A 26,016-nucleotide genomic window follows, 5' to 3' on the forward strand; every position below is an offset into this window, starting at 1 on the left:
AAACAGAAGCATGTTAAAAGAGGAGGTATGGATGATCAAGTAATTCCATTAATATCTAGCACTTATCGCAGTACGGAGAGTAACAAAGACAAGTCTGTGATCTAAGACCTCTTTTACTGCTCTTTCTTGTTGAAGCAAAGCTAAGTGAAGATGTTTCTAATACTATTCTCCACTGAGGTAAGGACTAACAGACTTATAATAATGGGTTTTCAGTAGTAGAGAAACTCAGATTTGAAATCAACTTTACTTCTCTGTCTGGAGGCTCCACATGATCACTTAGATGTCAATTAATGATTAACTTGAATAGCATGACTCCTCCTCAAAGTAAGAATTCGCAGTATAAGGAAAAGCCAATCAGTCTTTCTCCTCACACATTACAAATCGGAATGTGACCTTCCTGTGGAGGTAAAGTCAGTGCACCAGAAGGTAGGAGGAGAGGAAGGCTTTCTTTAGCAACTCCAAGATAAGTCTTGGAAATTGGGTTAATAATATGTTTTGGGTTTTTTTTTCCCACTTGTGAAGAATTCTTCCAAGAATTCTTCTTGCTGACAGACTAAAATGCTGTGTATTTTCTGCTAGTAAATATATGAGCTGCATTTCACTCAGTGCATTTTTCTACTAGTGGCTGAATACTTAGAATGCAGTTTACTAGCTCACAGATCTGACCACAGGCATTTGCCATGCAGATTTAACCTCCCTGAGGCTGTGGTTCACTGTATTAGGTAATTTCGAACAAGACAGTTTTACTTACTCTTCTGGTCTGAATATTTCCTCTTACAACTTTTATTTCCTCTTATTTACTCCTCAGGTTCCTGCCAATGAAAAGCTTTTACAACCTTCTCTCTGAGGATTAGCATTACACTTACTGTGCAAGAAATACATTTCTAAAGCTGACCTATAACTGTTGCTCTGTAGGCAGACTACAAGGCACAGGTCTCAGGTTTTTTTACTCTAAAACAGGTTTTTTGAGTGTGGAATAGCATCAGTTTTATGTGACACTGCATGCTGTCTTACAGGTGGATAAAATAAAGGCATGTATATTCCAAAGGAAGATAATTTCCTGAGTAGGTCACAGCAGTGAAAGAGACAGCAGAAGAAACCAATCTGTTAAAATGATAGTCTACAAAAGCAGGTCAAAACACCCCATTTCTGAAATTTGTTTTCCCAAATCTAAATCTTGTTTTACAATGAAGTTGAAAAAGCTGAAGCATAATTCAAAGAGCTGAATGGTTTGGAAACAAACAAAAATCTTCCCTGCAACTTAACAGGTTATTTTCAGTCACTAACCTGCACAAGAGAAATTCCTACAATGTTTATTAATACAGCTATAAACCCAGAATAATTTCTGTCTGCCTTATAATAGTACTACCCCTGTTTGATACAATAAACAGAATCCCCAATAAACAGTAAACAAAAACCAGATTGCTTGTCTGATAGAATATAGCAAAGCAGGAGAGACAATGAGCCTGTGTTTTGAAGAACTGTTAATAATCAGTACAATAGATAACCAAAATATAGCAAAGAACGCAAAGTTAATGATTCTGTGTAACATCACTTTTAGGGAAAAAATCCACCCTTTTGCCAACAGATATTTACATATTTTGCTAAGCAGATTTATTTCTCACATGAAATACATTTGACGGGGTCAAGATCTCCTATGGTCTGAGAGGTGCAGTACATCAACTTCAAGACTGCAGATTACACTTTCACGTTTATTTCTAGGAAATTATTTTGCAAAAAAGGACAAAAGCTGAGTTTTCAATGGGGAATCAAATTTGCTGTGTCATATTTAGGCAAATAGGAAGATGTTTTCTTTTATAATTTTATTTGCATTGCTGAGTCATTTTGAGAGACAAAAATGTACACCTGCAAAGTTAACTGAACAGGAATAACAACTTTGGTAAGATTGAAATAGACGTTAGCCAAGGCAACCTTCAGTGTTCATATTGTTCATATATTATTTTGATATACTGAAGTTTGTAGAGCCTTTCTTATGCTCTATAGATCCTGTATATACAAATCTAGACTGAAAAGTATGTAGAATAGTTGCTAAGTGACAACAGATATTTGCACTGGACCACAAGGCTGTCATAAACATACATCTTCTGCCTTCACATTTTCCTTACAGCCTTTGCCTTGTGTTTAATCTCAAATACAGTATTTTGCCTAATAGGTGCAGTGATGTTTAGAAACAGAAGTCTGTTATATAAATTATATAAATTCTTGACTAAATCTATTTTAATTTGTACAACAGCATCACAACAATGCTCTAGTATTTGTCATATTTCTGTTTTGCTTTGCATTTGTGAAACAGAAACATTAGCATGCAATGCCAGGAAGCATTCCAGCTCAACTCAGCTTCAGCTTTGTTCTTGAACTTTGTTCTTGAACTTGAACCACGTGCTTATCTACATATGTGTGCATATGTAGATAAGCACAGCACAAGAAGAGAAACGAGGGGAACATGAAGTTAATGCATTGTTACATTTACAAGAAAACACACATCTTTTCTTATGACTACTCTATATTGAAATAACTAATACCAGGCTTCCTGATCCTCAGCTGACCAACTGAGGATAAGTTTGAGCTGTCGAGGTGTAAATATAACCTACAGCAGTGAAGGCTGAGGAAGGACAAACTTTCCTAACAGTTTATCTGTGATCAATTTCAACCTGGTCTCCAAACAGTGTAACATGCCTCTTCCTTCCACTTACCTTGCAGAGAACTGAAAAAGAACATGGTGTTATGAAGCCTCAAACCAACATTTATACTAGTGAGTCATATTTTGCCCACAGTATGAAAATGTACATAAAATTTATTTTGAAGGCTGTCTCATCCTACTCTGCAGGAAAAAAAAAAATACACATCAAAACTCGTTTCCTTTATGTTGAAAGCAGTCTGAAAAGTTGGATTAGATAATATGTAACCTATAATACTATCAGCAATATTAACATTTTTAACATAATATGCTTCAATTTTTTCTTTTGCTTTTGTTCTAAACATTTATCTGTTTGAATGCCGTGCCCCTATAAAATCAGTCACTTTTAAGTTCTGTGGTAATCCTGAAGATCTGAAAAAGGCACTTAGAGGAGATAGCTTTCCACTAAAACATGCTTATCATGTAAGGATATAACCTGAGAAAATCTAATTCTATCTTTATGTTATTTTCAGTTTGCCCATTTTCATTCATAACTACCTCTGATGTTTTGATGTCTTCATAAGAAAACTGCATGGCAGGTACTCCAAGATGGTTGATGAAATAATCTGAATCTCCCTGTATCTGCACAGAACTCACATTAGATCCTGGACATTTGGTCTTTTCCACACAGTTGAAGCTCTGGCTCTGAAAAAAAAAACACAAATCAAAATTCTATTTATTTATTTGCAACCAGACTCAACTTATATCAGTATCTCACCTACACAGCATTCTTTGGGTTGAAGCATTTTAAAAACAGGTTGGAAGTTACACTGGTGCAAACAGGTATTAGCTGTCTCACACTAAGCAGTTAGTGAATCTACAAACCTTTCACCTTCTACTGATATATACTGCAATCTTTAGGATCAGACAGAGCAGAGAATGAAGAGTGTGCTGCAACATGGATGAGTCTCTCAAAGGACATATCTCATTTAAATGGCAGGAGAAACAACAGAAGAAGCCTTTGGTAGGCATATGAAATGTCCCATACTGGGCAGGAGATTAGAGATCATCATGGCACCTTTTGGAAGCACGTTCCGGTGGCTACTTAAATCAATTCTTTACTCAGTTAACAGCATGCTCTCTAACAGCAAAAAGCTGAATCAGATAATTATATTCAAGATATCTATGGTCTATGAAATGCTGGCAATGTAAAGAACTTGCTGCAATTGCAGAGTAGCGGTTAAGAGAAAAACAATTAAAAGGCTAAAGACACATAAATGCACATTATCTGGGTAAATTACTTAAAACAATTCTAGTCACTGACATATTTGTATTTATTTCACATAAGTATTTAACAGTGAAATCTTAGCAACAGAATTGCAATAAATATAAGATGAAAACTGGAAAACAAGCTCAAGACTGAGTGCTGCATACTACTGTAGTTTTCAAACACATTAGGTAATTAAACACTTAAACAGTAGGCACAAAGTCTTTCAACATCTATTATAGCAAATAGGCTACTTTGGTTTTTTTTAAAGAATGTTAAGTTGAAGTACTAGAGATTATTTACATTTAGCTAACAGTTTATATACTATACTATAACTTCCTCAGACTGATCTACTAAATTACTAGCTTGCTATAGGAACAGTGTAAAGGTTAGTTATCCTTTAATATTCAGTTACTCCAGATTCTGTATATTAAATTTCCTGAGGTTAGCAGGAAAATATTTTAAGAGTTAGAAAGAGAAAAATCTTGGTATTTTTCCATTTTTAAGCTAGCATAATTATTGCTTCACAGTTTCACTTCAGTACTATGAAGAATGCAATTGCATATTCAAGGCCAGGTTGGATGAGGCTCTGAGTAGCCTGGTCGAGTAGGTGTCCCTGCTCATGGCAGGGGGGTTGAAACACATGATCTTTAAAGGTCCTTTCCAACCCAAACCAATGTATGATACTGTGATCATCCAGGATAAATAAAGGCTTCAGACTCTCACAGAAAACTATTTTAAAATACCTGCAAGAAATAGCTTCCATTTCATAGCTGTTTTTGAAAGGTGGATAATCACTCTATTTTTTTGTTAGATGTTTTTGCTCCCACCATTCTTACATACATTCACAGGCATTTTTCTGTTAGTGTCATCACACTTATTTCCCCAAATTATTGGCTAAATTATCAAGAACATTAGGAAAACTGGATCATTAATGTAATCTACTAGGCAGATTAAGTTTCACAAAAAAGTAATCAAGATTATAGATACTGCAGGGACACAGCTAATTAACAGAGTATTTTGACATTGTTCTCATTTCTATACTGTTTTGAAGAGGTGAAAATGATGGCAGAGACAGTTAATTCTGTATATATACCGACTACCATTTCTGCTAGCATATCAGGAACTGAAAAAAGAGACACCTTCTTCTTCCAGAAACCCAAGTCTGACTTTTAGCCAGCATTCTGCCCCGCAGAAAACACTTCGCTACGTTCCATCTTAACTATTCAAAAATAATTGGTTATTTTCTTCCTCACCAAAGCAACAACAAAATATTTTTTTTAATTTATGAAAGTTTACATATTAAATGTTACATATTCAGTTAAGTGTATGAGGCATGGTACTTTTTGGTTTTTATATCACCATCCTTCATAGTACAGGATTTATATTTTTATGAAAACAATGTGCAATTTAATCATGCTAGTATTTTAACAGTTTAACTGCTTTGTTCAAATTTCACTGTTCTGACACACAAGCCCCTGAAATAGTTCACTAATAAATATTTAACACTGCACTAATATGGGAGAATGCTTTATGTGCAAGATACTGTTCTCTTCCCATTTATTTTTATTGTTATGCAGACTCTACATCCCCATTCTCCCAGTCCTTGTCAATGACTGCAAACTTCACACAGTATGCTTTGTATTCATTAAAAAAATGAAAAGTTTCCCAAAATTAATGGACTTTAAGATAAAGAAAAATAATGGCCTAAAATGAATAAAACTTTCCCATCAATGTAGTGTTGTTAAACTAAGAGGCAAGCTTTTAACTTAGTCAATTCAAGAACAACAGCCCACCATACAGCATACCATATATTTCACATACAATAACAAATCAAAGCAAATAAGAAGTTGAAGGAATCAGAAAAGCAAGAATCTTTCTCCACCCCTGTCTTACAGTTAGATGAAAAGTATTTGAGGAACAATTTCCTAGAGTAAGATGAAAAAATGATACAGTCTTAGAGTGCAGAAGAATGATGGCAGGCATGGGAATGATGAGAGGTGGGATGGGAGTAATTAGGTGGTGGGACGTTTTAGGCTGTCTGCTTGCCTGAATAAAGGTATCTAATGCCATTTGAGACATTGTGAGAAAATCACACAGACTTAAAGCAAGACACTGGAGAAAGCTGTACCTTACTGGATCAGCATCTGTAGAAAGGAAGTATATTAAACCTCAAATGGGATTAAACTTTTCTGTTTATATGACTGAATTCCTTTATTTATACAGATTTGTTTCTCAATGTCCAGGCAGCTCAGCCTTTTGTTTATTACTATTGTAACATCAATTAGGTCTAATATCAACTGCATTTATAGCATTAAACCCAGCAGCTAGACACGTAACTGAAGCCATATCTACAAATACCTTTTTATAGGACTATTACCCACTGGCTATATTAGGAGTTGTTGCTTTCATTTCCTTCCCTCCTCATCCTAACCTAGAAAAACCATCCTAAATCTTTGTTCAGTCTTTCTGCACTGAAGACACTTTGTGACACAGAAATTAACTTCAAAGACCACTTAGTTAATCAGCTAGAAATATTGTTCTATCATGTGAAACACTCTCCTACCAAAATGTACAAGCACTGTCTCAAGTTTCTCTCAACATGCAGCAGTCAGGAAATCAGGAAGAGATAATCTCTCAAAATTGCAACTGCAATTTATAACAAGCAGGACAGCTTCCATGCTTGGCAACAGAATGCCTGATCCTTACTGAAAGCCAAGTAGGCATCGACACAGAGATGAAAGACTGACTCTGAAAAAATTACTGCTGCTAGGAAATGAAGGTCACTCCTAAGTAAAAGACTACTAGGGGATGTAGGTCATAGAATTGACATGGATGGGTGAGAAGATTACACCACTGCCAATGTCCAGAAACACAGGACTAAAAGCGCTTTAAAATTCTTCAGTGATAAATAATTTGCCAATCATCATGTAACAGCAATTGTGTATCACTTGGGCATTCTGCTTTACTTTTCTTTTTTCCCCACCACTGTTATTTTTTCATGTTTAAGTCTAAAGAAACCTCTTTATAACGTAAAAATTTGATTAATTTTAATTCTGATAATCCACAGAATCTTTCCTTTTACATATGCAAAAAAAAAAAAAAAAAAAAAAGTGAGTTCCCGGTTTGAAAAAAGTTTAATTGCTATGCATTACTTTACCAGGTGCAGTCAGGTCCTACTTAACAATCCTTTTATAAATGTTAGCTTTTAATGTAGGGGAAAAAAAAAAAAAGCATCTAGAATAAATTATCAGCAATGCGCTCCGTAAGAACTAAATCCCTGTTGTATAGTAGGCAAACTACATTTCTTCAGCTGGTTAGTCTCACAGTAAAACACAGATAATAACACTATTTAGATCACTCAGTTGCTCAGGCTGGTCTCCACTGTGTCAATCAAGCCCTCCCTTTAGACTGGAAGGAAATCAAGCCATGTGGCTAGGCAGTAATCAAGGAGTGGTTCATGTCAGTGCAAGGACACACATGCTATTTGTAATTGAATAATTTTATTTCTCTGGAGTTCATTTTGGTTTTCAGCATCATGTTAAAGGTTTACATTACAAATTTGAGAAACTGAAGAGTACCATATGGCCCATTAAATACATTTCTTTTAGATTAATGTTATAAAATAGACCTGAAACATCTAAAGTATAATCAAGTGGTACTTCACTGCAGATCTTATTCTACTACTAATTAGAGGTAAGCATTCATAGGTGTCTTTCACTGCAATGTTAAGACCCTAGGATAAATAAAAGCCTATCATAAAAAAAAAATAAAAATAATAATTATTGGCCATTTCTACAGTTCACCTTCCCCCTAGGGACATGTACCTGTCAGTTAATTCTGGTTTCCTTCCTGCCTTCCTTTATGTGACTCCAGCTGAAGTTAAAACCTCAGCAGCTTTTGAAAATGGATTAAAATGTCTAAGTAGTTTTCAACAGGACAAATAAAGAATGAACAATTATTCTTACAATGTGTCAGTGACCCCAGCTTCAGAACTACAGCAAGGAAGCTTATTCTTCATGAATAATCAATCTCTATTTCTTCAGCTGAATCGCCACCTGTGTTAGTAACTGGTGCAAGGCAAATGCATTTAAGAAGCAGAAGCATGATAAGACCATCTAGGTGAAGTAAAATTATTTAAACAAAAATTATTTAAACAAACAAATTCTACAGAATTTAGAAATAAATTCTAAAACTACAGAATTTATTAAATTAATCACAAACCATGTAAAAATGCAGAAAGCAACAGATTAGCATCTTTATTACTGCAAATGTGTTACGCTAAATCATCATCAACAGGTAGGAAAGGCCAGAGAAACTGCATAGCAAAGGATTCACAAGTATATATCTCATCCATAAAAACCTGCTACACTCTAACAAACAAATCATCAGAGGAAGAAGGTTTGACAGTTCTCTGCTTGCTCTGACTACCAAAATATACTGAAAAAAAATCACGGAGTTGCTAGGAATTATATTAATTCTATGGCAAGCATACCCCTCTGTTTTCTCCCATCTGATTACCTGGTTTGGCTATAAAAACCCTGCTTTGCTCTCTGTCTTTGATCATATATATTGCTATTAGTGCAAATCATCTGTTTATAAAATTGTTAGGGAGATTTAATACAGCACTTTCCCCTACAGACCTCAAAGTACTTTTCAAATCAACTAAAGGCAAGCAAGGTACCTAACATTTCAGTCTTGCCCATCATCACAGAGCAAAACTAAATAGAAATTAAAGGCATAACGATTCCAAAATTCTGAATCTTACCAAACTGTTGCAATTCAAGCATTTACATAAAAATAATTCTAAATTATATCCACCCATTCTTTATTTGCATGAGAAAAAGGAAAATCTAAATGTGCTGATGATAATTAATATGCTATACACCAAGAATAGTTGTGGTTTAAATAGCCTAATGTTACACACCACTAATGTGATTTATTTGCCTATTTATACAATGCAATCATCTGATTACCTCCACTATTTTAGAAACATAGTAAAAGTATTTAAAAAGGAGCAGACTATAATGTTCTACCATAGACAGCAATATTGTAAAAAGCTGTCATTCCAATGCTTGTGCATGTCTTTTACATGTTTTGGCCATGACAGCTAAGTTCAAAAAGCACGTACAACCCAGTTTCACAATGATCTCTGACTTATTGATGCTGTATGAGATGTTGAAACACAACTGAACAGCTGCAGCTGATGATACTTATCCTGTTAAGCAGTATTGGTGTGTTTTGAAATCATTGTCTTATTTTTTTTTTTAAATATGACCATCAGTGTAAGGTCTTTATAATAAATGGGACCTCACAGGACTGAACTACATTTTTAGATGCAAAGTTTACATCAAGCTAGTAACAAATACAAAAGCAAGGTAGTAGAACACTATGTAGCGTAAATTTACTTACTTTACTGAACTTTTTCTTCACTTAACTTTATCTACTGACAGTTTCTCTCTGATTCCTGATGCTTTTTATATGATACTGAATTACATTTACCCTTCCTATACCTAAATTGAATTCATATGCCTCATTAACTGAGATATACTTGTTGCCAACACCCAGTACAAACTGCTAGGAATTTTAATGGCTTTTTTAAGTGAGTTAAAAATCAATCAGGTATGGTCTCATTTGATATGAGAATTTCAGAGCAATCAAATATTTGGAGCTAAAATTACATAGCATATATTACATAACTAGTAAGACTGCAACTGGAATGCCAGCAGCAGTTCTAAACATCTCAGTACCTTAAAGATGAGAGAGAGTTACAAGGTTTAACAAAAGTAATTATGAAATTACAGAACATAGCAATGGTAGCTGTGTTTCTCCAAAGTATCCACTCACCCCAGACTCCTATACTCATCAACCAGAGAAGTACTGCATTAAAACTTTTCCCATGTTTTTTCATCAGCACAGATAAAGACAAGCTCTCCAGCACCTCAGGTAAAGTAACTTTAATGACTTATTTTCCATGAGCACAGGCTCAGCCTCAGTATTCAGTGTACCACTTTTATTAATGGTAAAATTCAGAAAATAACTTAAGATTGTATTAGTTTTACAATGAACATCCAGCAAAGAAAATACTTTATTAACAAAAGGTACCTGACTCCACACCCAACTCCGAATACTCTGAAAACACTAGGTATTTTTTTTTCCTTTAGAGCTTGTATTTTTACATCTAGTTTTTAATCTAAATTATTTTTGAGCATGGAAAGGTTGCATTTGTAACTAAAGGATGCAGTCAAACCATTTTTTAATTATGTAAAAAGTAATAATTTTCCAGACTTAATGGTGTTCAAGCTTTTTCTTCCAGGTATCCAGTAGCAGGAACACTGGACAATGTTGTTAAATATATTCTGAGATACTGTGAAATCTAGGTTTAACAAAATGCAAATTAATCAGTTTTAGCATAAAACACTGATAAATTGGGACCTGATAAGAACTGTATTACTTCCCTAATGTTTTGTGCTGTAGTAACATTTGATGCTAATATAAAAACAATGCTTAAGTAGGTAAGAGGATTAGGACTTGACAATAGGACTCATTTTGAAATGGTTGATATTTTGTACTCCATGGAAATAGCTGTGGCTTATAAATAATTTTAAATGCCTAAAGGCATTCTCATTCCATACTACATAGAGATAAAAATACTGTGAATCCCTTTCAGTGTAGTCTAACTCTGTAATGATCAGGTTCTACCACGCTACTCATTTTGGGATGCATCGTTCAAACCCCCCAAATGGATATTAAATAATTCATGCCAGTGAGATGATAGTCTTGCTTCTCAGTACCCCACAGGAAGAAAAAGAAGAGAGAAGTTACTTGTCCCTCTAAAGGGGACAGATATGTACACTCACTCTATTATTTAAAGAGTTATAACATATCCTATTCCAAGATCTCATAGGTGACCCAAACAGGACAGCCATCGTGAGATTGAATGTCAAATGATTATGCAGTAACATATTGTTCACTAGTCTTCAATATGGTTGCACAAAAAGAAAAAAAAAAAATCAGGAGAGAAAGTTTCCGCTATATACACTTCATGAAGTGAATTAAGGCTTATTTAGAAAAATAAACTATGATAAATAAAAGATAAATAATAGATAAATAGATAAACTAAGATAAATAAATTTACGGATTATTTTAACGATCAACACTAGCCCCATGAGTAAGCACAGGATACACCTGCAGAAGCTGTGTTTCTCTGTTAGCTAATCAGACGGCTCAAACTATCCCATCACTCTATCCTACTTTTAAAACAAAACACAAACAAAACCAAAACCACACACAGAATAAAATTTGTATTTGTATTGCAGCACCTAATGTTAGAAAGTAGGCCCACAGTTAGTTGTAATATGGACACTACAGCTTGTAATACCCTAAACTACCAGCATTCACAGGTCACATTTCCTCTTTCTGAACTACATGGTATTTGTGATCTGTAGTATTTCTACTAGGAATGTTTGCTAGCTCTACTCCTCCAAAAACACACTTGTCAGTGCAAATCAGCTCAGCAAAGACACCCTTGTACGCCTTATCATAAAGCTAACCCAGAAAGACAGATGCATCTGATCTGCAGTGGAAGTCAACCTGCTACCCTCTCCCCATGCAGTGGATTGTTTCACTGGGCTGAGGCTTAGAATCTATTTCTTATAAACACAATATAATCTAAAGTGTATCACTAGGAAAAAAAAAAAAAGTCATTTATCCCTGTAAGACGTGAACATATTAAGTGCCACATATTCCCTTCCCCACACACTCCCAATATCAAATATCATATCAACTCTTTTCTGGAATCTAAAAATCCTACTGAATTATTCTGCACATCTCTAACAATACACAGAGAGGCGGGACAGACCCATAACACATTATCCAAATAAGATGGGACACGTACAATTAAACATGGTATAACAAGTGGAACAGTCAGGTTTTTAAAGTGGAGAAGATATCTGTTGTCAAAATTTCTATTTTGTTGCTGTAATCAAAGACCGAGTAAGTTCAATTATAATATACACAAATTAATCATCTTTTTTTGGAACAAAATACAGAAAATCACATGTAATACTTTGGAGGAATTCTCTTGCCACATCAGTAAATTATTGCAAATCTCTCCTCATGGCACCACCCTGGAATGAGGCCAAAGTAATTTACTGCTGACAAAGCTTTACCTTGCCCTGAAACCTCTTGTCTGACATTTAAGCTTCTCAATAGTAGCTATGCATGAACAAATCACTCCCTTCCCAGTCACACACCAAAAATATTCTTGACTCTTTGAAGTGGAAAGTCACTCCTATTAGTCTATACAGAGCATGAAGGTCAGTAAGCTAGTATCATATTTTTCATAAAAAATCCCCTCCTGGACTTCAGTGGGAATTAAGCAAATGGAATAATTACAGTACTTGCAGGTAACATATCAAGTATCGGTATCAATTGCATTTTTCAGAAAGACCATCACAAAGCAGATTTTTTAAATTGTGACAGACAGCACCACAAATACTGGTCTCCAGACTCCACTGGGGGATAAATTAAATAATCCAAAAGATGTTAGATGATTTTATTTTCTAAAGCAGTGGTGCAAAAAAACTTTGGGACAAATAGACCACTGTAAACTTCCACGTAGATGGTGTAATAATCATGCTTTCCCTGACTGGATTCTTCCAACTTTCATCTACTTACACCATAATAAAGTATCCTTGGTATTGCCTCTGTAGTGGATGGGAAAAAATAATAATCAGGAAAGCAGAAAAAAAACCCCCAAAAACTACAGCAGGGAAAGCAGTAGTGCTACCACAGTCAAATGACTTTTTCTTTCTGCTTTCCATTGAAGTTCACTTGACTTGATTTCAAGAGCTATGAAATATTAAGACTTGGGAAAATAACATCAACTAATTGAATAAAATGTGATTTTAGCCAGATATACGAAACTGATCTAGTCTGAGTAACTTTGAAAAGATTTTCACCAAAACACACAGGAGCCAATTATTACCCAAAACTCATCATACACCCAAACGATGTGTCCCTTTGCACGCAGAAAAATTATTATGTGAGATATTTCCAAAACCTATACACAGAATTGTACAGGGATACCATAATTTCTATATAACAAGTACTGGAGGACTAAAAACAAATTTAAATTTTGTTAATGAAATGTGGGGTTTTATTGTTTATAAGGTTCCAGAGATACATCACTACTTTTTCATAACAAGAAAGCAAATCTCAGAAAAAATAATGTATTTTATTTCAGAACTTATTAGTACAGATCTATGAGAATGAAAATTGATAGCTTCTAACTACTGCACAATATAATCTAAAAAAATATGTATTACATTATATTTCAGGTTTTAATCCTCCAGATTCTGATCTTTAAAAGTTAATTTTGCTGCAATGAAATGAAACTTTTCGAAACAATGCATCCACAATATGTAAGAAATGTTTACAGAAACGTTTATACTGCACACATTGAGAAAACAAATTGACAAATCCAGTAAAGTGAAATCTGTTTACTGTTATCAGGTAAGGAAGACTAATGAAAGCTACATATATGTATTTTTGAGAATAAGAAATAATACAGTATCTACAAGAACTTTTAAAGGGGCAGATTCACATCCCGATATTTTTTAATGGACTAAAGCTACTGAATCACATAAACATGATTTCGTTTTTTCCTCTATATTAAATCTTTCTCTGTGCACTCCACTTTCCACAGTTTGCATCTCTGGCCTCACTGCTATAATTGTATATGCAAATAATGTTATGGATATGAACAGTTTCCCTAAGCTCAGAAGTATTATTCATAGATACAAAATGAAGCATGCATACACACACACACATGCATTTTCAAAATATAAACAGATTGGAAGTTCCAGGACACGATTTTCATTGTACTGGTTGCTTCTATGGTTGGTACTTTATGAAATCCCATGTAAGAACATAGCTGTATTTAATAACATCCTTTCTGTAACAATTGGGAGTTGTGGGTCTGAAGCCAAACACAACAATTATACTGTCTATCTTATCCTCTTCTTTTAAAAAACCAAGAATATTCTTTTACTGAGATCAGCTAATTTCATGTGAGTAAAGAATACCATATAGGAAAAAAAGACAATCTATATCAAAAGATAATAAGAGATTAAATAATCCATCTTTTCCAAAGTCATTTGTTTTACTGTTTCATTGTCCTCACTCTTAAAATAGTGCTTTGTAGTTCACATGTGAATTTGTATTATTTTATTTTCTAGTTTTTGAGTCCTATATTATCCTTTTTGTTTTACCATTCACATCCTTTAAGAGCAGCAATTTTCTATGCAATAAATAATGAAGCTGTTGGCTCGTACTGAATCTAGTGTTGCTGCCTGAAAAAAGTTGGTAGGAAAATCTCCATTCAATGATGATTCTCCATTGACAGGTAATAGCTTTGAAGATCTATCAGTCAGCTTATGTAAATTTGAAATCCATGTGATTAACTACTATCCTACAGCAGTGTTTTTATTGTGAATTCCATAGAGTAACATACATGATGTTCCATAAAACTCTGTGCTGCTACCTTTATAAAATAAACATATCATTCCTTCAAAAGATTAAAAAGAAAAAAAATGACAAGAAATCTGTTCTGTGAAAAAATTCTGACTGGCATTAATTACCCTCCTTCTTCTAAATCCTGTTTAAGTCAGTTGTCACTTTCTTTTACCTTGGGTTATTATCAAAACTAATCAATCTGCAGTTACACAGGTCATTGCACTTCTTTGTAATGCTGATTCAGGTTTAGCACTCAGCTTCTGGAACACCCTTAGTCTCCTATTTCAGGCATGTATCTCACTTAGCCTACCTTCAGTTTTGGAACTCTGGGCTCCGTTGCCTTATGGGATCCAGAAACTACACAGAACAATTATTTCCTCTTCTTCAGTTCCCTCATAGGATGCCACAGTTCTTTAATAACTTTCAATTACAGACTTCATGCAAACTTAAAAACTTACTGTTTATGTAGCAAGACTGACAAAATTACCTATATTGTCTTCTCTATTTTTTATGATTTCCTATTAGTTAATCTGGAAAATGCTAGTCATGCAGTGAAAACTAATCCAGAATTCAGTTGCTCCTTTAGACTGATTTTTTTAATAATAATGTTATCCTGAGACCAAAGCACTAAAGCACCATATCCAAATCCTTAACACAGTTAACACTGAATAAGTTTCTAGTTACAAAAGTTTCTAGTCTCTCTCTCCTCCTGTACGACTTTAGAAGAGCTACAGTTAAAAAAATAAAATAAAATAAAAAATCAGCTGTCAATTTCCACTAACTACTTCCCAGTTCTATGCAAGAAAAATCTGATAGTCACTGAGCACAGGGTTATTATCAATTACCAATGATAAATTTCAATTTAATAAAATTTACTAATTTACTAAAAAAAATAATAAAAAGAAAAGAAGTAAAACTGAGCAATTTGAATTCAAGCTTTTGAACTAAGAACACTGTCTGGAGAAAACTACCTGACAGATCAATAACAGATGTGATGCAGAAAAGACTGTGCAAACTATTTAAACAACAAATGAACTTGAGAAAGTAAGAGACAGAAGTAATACACGAACAGAAAAGACTACATTCAGGAAATTTGATTCAACATTAGTCATTTAACAAAATGACATATATTACAACGTTTTCAACATTATACCTGAATTCTGCACTAACCATTTACATCATGCAATTTAAACTGATTCCAACTGCTACTTCTCAAGCACTTTTAGGATTAATGAGCGAACTGAATGCCAAATGTTTTGGAGTGCCTAAAGGCAGAACAGAAGACTGAGAATTCACATCCCTTTAGTCATGTGCCCTGAAATCTGGATTCAATTCCCTCCTTTTCCTCCTTTGTGACTTTGTCAAGTTCTATTCACCTCTCCAGATTTCAATTCTCCTTTAGTAAAAAAAGAGATAATTTTGTTTTCCCCTACTGTTAGTCTATCCTGTCTCTTGGGATATAATTTTTCAAAGGTACAAAAGCCAATCAGGAAAGTATCTTCAACTGAAAGCAAATTAAGTTTAACATCTATCTTTACCTGTATCTTTGAAAAATCTCTTTCATGTTTCAAGTGCTGTGTATAATCACACTCAGAATTTGTACTAATTTGAAACTATTATATCATCAATACTAAAAGTACACAAACTCTCCATTTGTTTTACAATTAAATACTCTGATGGAGGACACCCAAGATAGCCTTAAAATGTTAATGCATGATGCAAAAGCAACGATCCAGAGGAAGCTGTGGATAATTAATAAGCTCTAGTCTCAGACCTGGAATGATAATACTGTTGAAAACACTGGCAAGGATTTAATTAAATTCTAAAAAAATCCTGTTAGTCTTGTGCTCCATAGGAAACAGAGGGGGAAGGAACAAAATATACATATGGAAAAATTCATAAAGATATGAGTTCATACAGTTAGAAATGTTGATGCAGGTAAATATTTTAAGGGTCAACAACAGTTGATATAGCTAGCTCCTCAGCTTAAAAGAGGGATATTCAAGGCAGCATGTCTCACAGAGAAGTGAGGGGCACATCACTACTCTCTTCTGCAAGGAACACGCATTCCTGTTGCTGCAAAAAAGCACTTGCTAATGGTTGCCACCAAGACAGATGCAGTACAACTCTTCCAGGACAACATGAGAACAATGTGGATGTGATGAACTACTCTACCACAAAGTTTTCAGGATTTCCATCAGAATTCCAGGACCTGTGTTTATGCTGTCTGAGATTCAGAGATTACTGAAATATTTATGTATTTTCTTTGGTAGTCGTTCAGCAAAATTAGAATAATTGGAGGATATTTTACTCAGTAACAATGGAGTTCAGTTACCTTACCTCAGCAGTTAAATACCAAGGACTATGCAGTACTCACTGAAGTAAAAAAGGCTCAATATCAGAGAGTATTTGGGAAAAAATAAGCCAACTGCTGGAAATCCAGACTTCTGTAGTGACAGAATAACCTTAAAATATCTTTCACATTCTATCTCACTTTCACATCAGTGTGGCTGCACTAGGCCTCCTATAATTCCTCTCAGTGTATTTTAGTTTACAGGAAATCAGAATAAGGACCAAAATATTTACACCAGAGCCCAAGGCAGTTCTTTGTGAAGCATAAACACATTGTCCCAAATAAAGGTTATGTATGAACTCTCCTCCTTTCACTTGTCAAGAATGAACAACACATAGAACAATATACTATTATTTTCTTTGTAGCAAAAAATGTGGTATGGATTTCAGTTGATTACCTAAAAATACAAGCTGCTATATGCACTTGCCAGAAACTTTGAGCCAACTAATTCTGTACATAATCATTTAAAATGCCTGATAGAGAAACCCAATTGGGCTGCCCTGCTATGAGTTTAAAAATTGCTTGTTTTGATTACCTGCCACTCAGTATCTCTGTACCACTATTCTCTCTTCTGAAAGAGATGCTATTACACTTGTTTCCACCATGGTAGTTCTTCTTAAGTTAACGCATATACCCACACACATCATCTACCTTATTTGACTTTTGTCTCAACTGTTCATGCATAGGAGGAAAGACTAATTCAGGAGAAAAAACATGAATTTAAATGCAAGCATTTAAGTACCTCATAAGCAGGGTAAAAAAAGAAGATTGGTATTGCAATTAATTCTAATAAAGTGTAGATTACACTAATTTTAGTCTTCTCTTGAAACAAATACATTTCTTCCATCACTCAAAACAACTACTGTCACCTGTCTATCTCTGATTAGCTGATACCAAAGGCAACCAGTTTTTGATGAGCAGGATCAGATGCTTTCAGTAGCTCTGTCAACACAAACGTGATGCTCTTCTCATGGAGAATACAAGCCATACTTTTTAGTGCTGAAGCAGAAAACTCCATCATTCTTACAGGGAAATAAATCAGAAGTCAAGACACAATTCTCTTCTGTCTTGTAACAGCATAAATCAGGAAAAATATACTTAAATCACTAGGGTTACAGCACTTTATAGAAATCCAAGTGAAACTAGAATTCCATCATCAACCTTTCCTCCATTATCAGAACAATAAGATTGAAAAAATCCACAAATGCACACACAAAGCCATTTTACAGAGTGAGACATGCCCCAGAATTGTGAAACTAACATCTAGGGAGTAATGTTTTCAAAAAGATCTAAGGAGAATAAAAAGGAAAACTGAGATTTACGTGAGTGGGAATTAAAAAGAAAGTTTTACAAAAGAAATTCAGATGAAGAGAAAAGGCATTTGAATGAGATGCACTGTTCTCAGATTAATTAAGATTAGTTTATTAAAATGTCTTTGGTTCCAGGTTCACTTTCTACTCAGCTACTTTGGTTTACAAACATTTACTCCAAATACCCTTTGCTCTAAAAAGGCATTAGATCATTGGATCATAAGCAGACAGGACACCATTTTTACCAGCAATACAAGCATACAACAAAAGGAAAATACATATTTCTATTTTTTTTCCTAATTAAACTCTTCATAAAGTTATTTTGACTCTACATAGATTTTTCTGATAGTTTAGCTCATTGTAAAGTATTAGTTAAAGTGCAATGAGCCTTAAGTGGTAATCTTCGGCAAAACCAGGATTTAACAGAGACCACTTGCTTGTCTGAGATATGGCAATTAATTTCAATCACCAAATTCATACTAACTTTGAGGATGATGTATCAATTCTGTGAAGCTGATATTCAGGGTAGAAAGTGTATAATTATATTTTGTGTATGATAACTTTTGTTCAATACGTAAAAAGGTTGTTGCAAAAAAGAATAAAGATCACCAGTGAAAGAAAGGGCAAACTTTATTAAAATTCAACACTGATGATTTCAATAGATGAAAAACATTTTCCAGATATTATTGTGAAAGAAGATAAGCACAGATCAACGAGAAAAGTTGCAGAATCTTGTAGACTGGAAGCTGAAACACATCAGAGAGACTTATTTTTGCAGTAGGATGAAGAGTTGGATCAGTGATTGCTTGAAGTCCTGACCAGTTTTGTAAAGGTGCTTTACATATTCAGTTGTACGCACACTTTACCTAATCACACCTTATCTTTGGAATCTCTAAAATAAAATTCTCATTTCTTTTATAGAAAAAAATCACAATAAACCGAGCAAACTACATCTTTGTGTTTCATTTACAACAATGATCCATTTACTGTGAGAAAAAGATTTTATGCGATTTTTTTCCCCCTCATTCCCCAGAGCCCCAAAGATGTATCTACTGCAATATAATTGGTTCCAAAGCACCCTTGATTCTGAACATTCAGTTCCATTTTAGCTGTGCAGGCAACTGTTTTACAAGCTTACTTGCAGATATTTTGTAAATAAGATTTATGATAGTTTTGTGGTGTTTGGAGTTAATTAAATATTTTGAGTGACAACTGCAAATAACTACCACTACTTGTTTTAAATAAAAATCTAATCATTACACAAAGCTTGATAAGCAGATCAAATGCAGCAAACAAAATGCAAACAATAAAATACACCATACAAGATAAGCTTTTAAAAAATAATTAATCTAGGATCAACTCAGGTGTTTTGTAACTAGCATGAAAGACAAAAATTTAAAACCATGCTACTGCTATGGAGTTCATGTACACTAGTTACAAGGCCAGACTATTCTATATGACATTATGTTCTCTTTTGTTCATAAATTATTACTTTGTAGACTACAGCTTTATTGTTGCAGAGTTAAAATGACCTTAAACAAATTCTCTCATCCTAGTGCCAACTTGAAAGAATAAAACAACTTTAAGTATTTTTCCATTACTTTTTGCACGTTGCCTAGTAGCTTAAATTGCTACCTTTCTACTGTATTTCAACCTCCTTAATTTTCTGACAAAAGTATGAAATAAAAATGTGCTACACTTACAGGATTTTAAAAATTATACTTGACATTTGTCCATTTCATGGCAGAAACTTTAAAAGCCATTTGAGGATTACTGAAATTTCACAACAGATATTTATTAAATAACTATCAATGGTAGAAAATGTGGATAAACTAAGGATAACTTTTCCACAAATGTTTAGACGTATTTTTGGACTCCAGATTGCATTAACCAAAATTAGTAGGTGATCCTGAAAATTCTGGTTAGCCAGAATGTAGCAAATATCTTCCTTGATCTTTACAGACTTCGGTAACCCATGAAACAGTAGAAAGACCACCTAAATCTCTACCTATACAAACCCATGAGTTGTTTATTAATCTTAATAATAAATAATGTTTTGCTTTTGCATTCAAACACAGAAAGCACAATTATCTAGGAGAGCTCAAAAGCCTATGGGGGGATAAAAAAATCAATAGCAATAAATTAGAACCTCATCTGCAGCTTTTGTTAAATCTTTACAACTAAAATTAAATGTAGCCATTCTCAATGTAGAGAAAAAGATGGACATGTTAAAACTAAGAGGAAGCTAGTTTCCAACTTGATGGGGTTTTTTTTTGTTTTTAGAAGATCCTCTTCTTCTAATGCCAAGTTTCCTATTTAAGGTAGAACATTCAGCCTTCTTCAAGTAATTGTACAGTAAGACATCTAATCAAGAAGAGGGAGACATGCTACAAAGCTGAAAAGTTAGCATCTCTCCTAAATGTTAGAAGGCTCTTGTTGAAAGAGAGCCTAAGCATTAAAGTCTTAAAATAGATGGCTACAAAACAGGTTTTGAAATCACCTTCAAGGCTTTGTCAAGAGACAAAGGTTTGAACTGTATGACCTTTTACTTGCCAAAATGAAGTCTTTTGCAGAAACTTCAAGAAAACTATTTTCCTGCATTTTTTCTTTTCCTGGCATCACAGATTATCAGCTGTAAAATTCTTCCCTGTTATAGTCAGTGAAGTCACATTCTGTGTGTACCTAAATATGCTTCTTTGATTCATTAAACAAAAATGCATGAAAAATGAATCAATAGGGAATCCCTAGAACAGTTCGAGTTGATGCTTGGGATTATTAAAGCTCTGACAGCTTTAAATGGACATGGAATGTTTTTCTCCACTTCTTTATAGTTTTGAATCCCTATACAATGCTGGCTTTAAATTTTGCATGCATAGTCATCACAAACTTTTGGATTTGAAGAATTCATTGAAAGCTTTTACTAAGTTCTTGCTAACAAAAATGCCTAAACTTAAAGATTTTTATTTTTTTTTTCCCTTTTTTGGATGACTAACACTGAACTAGTTAGGTGTTTGGTTTTTTGTTTTGGCTTTTTTTTCTTCCCAAATTTGTGCATTTATTATATAGTTATGCCTACAGAATAGACACAGAAATTCAATTAATAGCCTTAAAAGATTTTGTTTGTTTGTTGGTGTTCACATATAAGAAATGTAATTGCACCAACACTGAAATTAAAGGGACACCCTGGGTGACAAATGTGCAAGGTTAAGATGTAAACACCTCTGACTACTAAAAGACAGGCATGTAACTAAAACATAACAAACACCACAATTTTAAGGTGATTTCTAAACCATTCATATTGTAACTTTTTTGCTAAGTCTATTTCCACTATAACTCAATTTAATGTATAAGTGAATAATCTAAAGAAGCCAGCTTATTATGAGTTCAGAAGTCATGGCCACTAAACTGACACATGCACTGCCACTAGATTTGCTGAACATGTCTGACAGATCCTGCAGCACATGCTTGTGAATCTGAACACTAAACCACACACAGAGTCCTCTATGCAAGCAAGACAAGAGCTCATGCTGGAAGAGAACTTACAACCTCAAAAATCTATCAGTGTGAGCAGGAATTCCATGCTGTTTACTATGCCCATTTCCCAGTGGGGTTCAGGTCAATGCTTTGACGTCAGTTACTGGCTTAGTATTCTACAGATGCATTTTTATTCTTCCTGGGAGAAATAGCTTAACAAAAAACCCAAAACAAAACAAAAAAAGAAAAGAAAACAAACAACCTTCCCAGGTTTCTGCAAATTTATTGTTCTTCCCATTCCTTTCACTTCTCAATATGTGACCTGGTGAGGATTATATGAAATAGCACACAATTTCACCATAGAAAATACTGGTAAATCATTTAAGGTCACAGTGCTTCATAAACTAAACATCTTCATGCTTGTCTAAAGAATAATCACAGATCGAAGACATACTGAGATAAAGTGAGTAACAGTGTGTCAAAGAGCACTTTAAAGCTTCCCATTCTCAGAATATAAGGTTAGCACACTCAGAAAGGCCACATCTTACTACCAAAAAAACCAGGTATCTAATACTTTCAGCCAGGTTGAATAGCTAACACATTACTTAGAATATCTCACCTTTTTTATTGTATGACAAATAAATGGTCTGCTTTTTACTATTCAGATGCATTTTTTTCACATTGATCTGCAAACTAGGAATTGTGTTGTGCTGCACAAAATTTTGATTATTTGTCTGTCCCATGCAAAAGTAAGGAACAAGTGGTTGTAATCATTGAGACAACTGGTCTTTGGCATATGTATATATTCCTAATTCTCATTTAATTTTTTACTAATGGCTTTGTAAATTGTGATTTAAAGATGCTTTCTTTTTTTCTGGTTATTTTATCATACACTTCATTTTTGCACATGTATTGCTTTTCCATGTGCTGTTGTGTTGTATAGCTTATAGTTATGAAGTAAATTTCATTCAACACATGTCTAGAAAAAAAAAACAGTAAGAGAAACTTTTCAGTGATTTGTGGCTATGTAGAAAATTTAAAATATCCAGAGCTGTCAATCTGTCATCTTTCATAAGAACCAGAAGTTTACTTTTAAACTCTCTACATGGAAGTTTTTCTATCATTATGAAAATGTCTTTCTATCATCACAAAAAAATCAATTCTGAAGGGAAATAACTAGGAGCAATAAGATGAAATTAAGAAAAGGAATATTTAGATAGAACTGAAGTCAACTTTTCTAATATTATAGTATGGATAAGGTCTCTGGAAGGAACATTCCATTACATAGTACAGCTTATTACGTTAGACAGTTTTAATTGGATTGTACGATAGAAGCCTAGAACCCATTCTACTGTAGGTAAGGAATTACTGAAGTCTCACACACTCCAGCACTATATTTGAAGATAATAAAGTGTCCGGATTTCTTCAATTGTATCTACAATGGCTATCAAAATTGACATTTACATTTCAAAACAAAAAAACCCTGCTGAAATTATATATAATTTATGCTTTTAGCACAATACCTTATTACCTTAATTTTGTAAAGACGGGAGGATATGGAAGCAGAAAGCTTGATTCATTAGAAACAAAGGCCTTTTGGCAGATCTCCAATAAAATCACCGCATAAACAGTAGTTCACTTGCATCCTTTTTTCCCCCCATGGTTAACAGCAACAGTATTTTCATAATATCAACATTTATGAGTAAATTTAAATGATTACCCTCTGTCTGAATCAGCATTTATCTATTAAAAATGTGTTTCATTTGGAGGAGGCGTGAACAAATATGCAACAGTGGACAAAGTAACATTTTATCAAAATGACAGCACTGTTAGCATGTGCAAAGTACCTGCTGCAACTCCAGAGTCAAATTCACCATTAAATGAAACTGCTTTTCACACTAGAAAAGTATCTCAACGAATTTAACAGAGCTGGCAATGTAATATTGTCTATATTAACAGCATACTTTTAACATAGTTATGAATTCCTGAGACAGGAGTTCACAGCAGAAATTTCTGATTCTCCAGAGATTATTTTGTTTTTTAACACAAGTATAAATGTAACACCAGCAATCAATTATAACACTAAAAGCAGTAATAATTAAAACATGAAAATTCATGGGGAAACTGTATTCTTCTTTTATATGGCATACAACAAGCAATTAAAGTAATATTTTCATGTTTTTTTCCTCTTTACAGCTTACTGATATATGAAGCTTGGAGATCCATTATTAAATGCTGAAGGTAAAACAAAATAAATGAGAAAACACATAGACGTTGGAAGGAAAAGAATAAATGTTGACATTAATGTAAGATTTGTTTTTGTTTAAAAATCAGAAAATAATAATAACAAGCATCTATACAGAAGCTTATACTTGTTTCGACTTCAAAAAGAAAAAATAATTTTCTGTCAATAACGCCACCTTTAAATAGAAAGATATTTTGCGTCTTTTACTCCATTAATAAAAGCAAATAGTGATAAATAAATTTTAGCCTGGAACAATACTTAGTACAGTGATTTTTAATTTCTAATACAGAAAGTGCTCACTCATTCTTTGATAGCTTTAAATGGCTGTTAGGAGATAGAAGCAGTAATTTTTCTTGGGTTTAGCAATAACAGCAGACCTGGAGTCTGATCAGCAGTGGTCATACAACCAGTTAAAAGAAAACAGAAATTAATTTATGTTTCATAATAACTTTTTAATTTGTGAAATGTTAATCATAAAAAAAATCATTAATGGTTTTATTTACAAAGAATGAATGCCAGCATCAAACCCAATTTACCAATGACACTCTGCCAACAAATGGTGATTCACAAACTGAGCAAGTGAATTAACAATCATTTTCTTTACAAAATAATAGTACGCAAAAATATAACTTGGCAGTACTTCCCTCTTTTTAATGTGGACACTAATTAGAATAGTTATATAAAAAAGATTTGAATTAAATATGTCAAGGTCTCAGAATTGTTTGAATTCCTCTTTGCTTAATTAATCCAAATATTTAAATTAGCTTCTTCATGTAATTTGGTGTTTCAACCAGAATTCCACTGAATCCCACTGAAAGGCACATAAAATTATTATTTGAAGACTGCTTATATAGCTCCCTTTTGAAACCTGCAACTAAAATAGAGATGTAATCCCTTTACATAAAACATCTTCAAGAAGTCATGCTCTCTGTTAATTAGCCAAGCACTTATCCTATTCTCTAACGGACCACCAGATCTCACATAGCACACAACTCATCAGGTTTGTGATTCTCCTTTTTCTTGGTTAAGTCTAGAATATTCATGCAAACTACATTCCAGCTCAAACTTTTTCCCTGCTTTTCCTACAGTTTCCAGAAATTAAAGAAAAAAAAAAAAAGACAAAAAAAAATGTTTTGGAAGCTGCAGTGATCAGCAAGTGTCCAAAATTTTACTTTAGAAAAGCCACATATTTACAGCACAGAAAGTAAACACTATTGAATGCATTTGCCTATCTTAATTTGCCATTTCTCCACAGTTCTCTTTAAGCTTGTGGTATTCATGGAGTGCTCCGCATTTAGTGTGATTTTTTTACTCAAGTATTCTTTTGCAGGACAAAATACAGTTTTTCATTGTTTTCCTTAGAATCCTAACACTTAAACTTTGTAGGCATTTATAACAAGTATTCATTGTCCCTAGGAAAACATTCTTCCTCCATTTTACTAATATGGAGTGCCCACAATTTTAGCACAACAGTGAGCACTGAACAAAAACTAACTCTGTCCTTAGTGAAAATGATAAGCAGATCTTAGTCTCCCCCTCCTCAAAACAGTGTTGTAACACTGTTTAGGAACAAGAAAAAGTAATGCAAGCCAGTCACTTTTGTATTGAAGTCTAAAAAATGAAGAATGAGTTTTACCATTGAATCCCAAGGTCTAGTGCAGTATCTCCCATGTATCCATAAATTATGGAAAATTTCTATCTAACTAAAGATTGGTTATTTTCTCTTTTCATTTTAAAATGGATTGATATTATTAATTCTAAATTTCTGTTTCAACTTTTCTGTTGTAACAAACTTACGTTCAAAGAATTACTCTGCCAAATTAAAATGATCTTTGTCTCTCACTGGACTTTTTAAGCACTTCTTTGCAACCTGCACCTGTTAACCAGAATCTCATGTGAATGGACTCACAATTTCTTCAAGATAAGATTGGGTGCAAAAAGACACATCTTACCCTATTTGCACTATCGTAATATTGAGGTTATCTATAATTACATTGTCTTCTTAGCAAGTGCAGGAAGTAATACCAATATTCTTTATAAATAGATCAGTCTTCCAGAGAAAGTCTTCTTGACACATGGCAAATTGTGAGTACTCGTGTGAACAAATCAAGTTCTGTGCTGAGCTGTTCCATCACTGTCAATATACTTGACATGAATTCAGAAATCTAGCCAGCATTTGGAAGCAATAATTCCTACAAATCCTTTTAATGT

At 33.8% G+C, this 26,016-nt stretch overlaps 1 protein-coding gene across 1 annotated transcript in view; it reads right to left on the reverse strand.

Annotated features, from left to right (window-relative positions):
- LOC104522185 (inactive N-acetylated-alpha-linked acidic dipeptidase-like protein 2) overlaps window positions 1-26,016 on the reverse strand; it is a gene marked incomplete at both ends in the record, with an annotated part of 100,532 nt that overhangs the window by 66,970 nt on the left and 7,546 nt on the right. Inside the window, one exon of the mRNA XM_029084122.1 lies at window positions 3,197-3,343. Coding sequence (XP_028939955.1) covers window positions 3,197-3,343 — 147 coding nt within the window. The remainder of the gene's footprint in view (window positions 1-3,196; window positions 3,344-26,016) is intronic.

The sequence above is a fragment of the Antrostomus carolinensis genome, unplaced genomic scaffold, assembly GCF_000700745.2.
Source record: "Antrostomus carolinensis isolate BGI_N321 unplaced genomic scaffold, ASM70074v2 scaffold5543, whole genome shotgun sequence".
Lineage (NCBI taxonomy): Eukaryota > Metazoa > Chordata > Aves > Caprimulgiformes > Caprimulgidae > Antrostomus > Antrostomus carolinensis.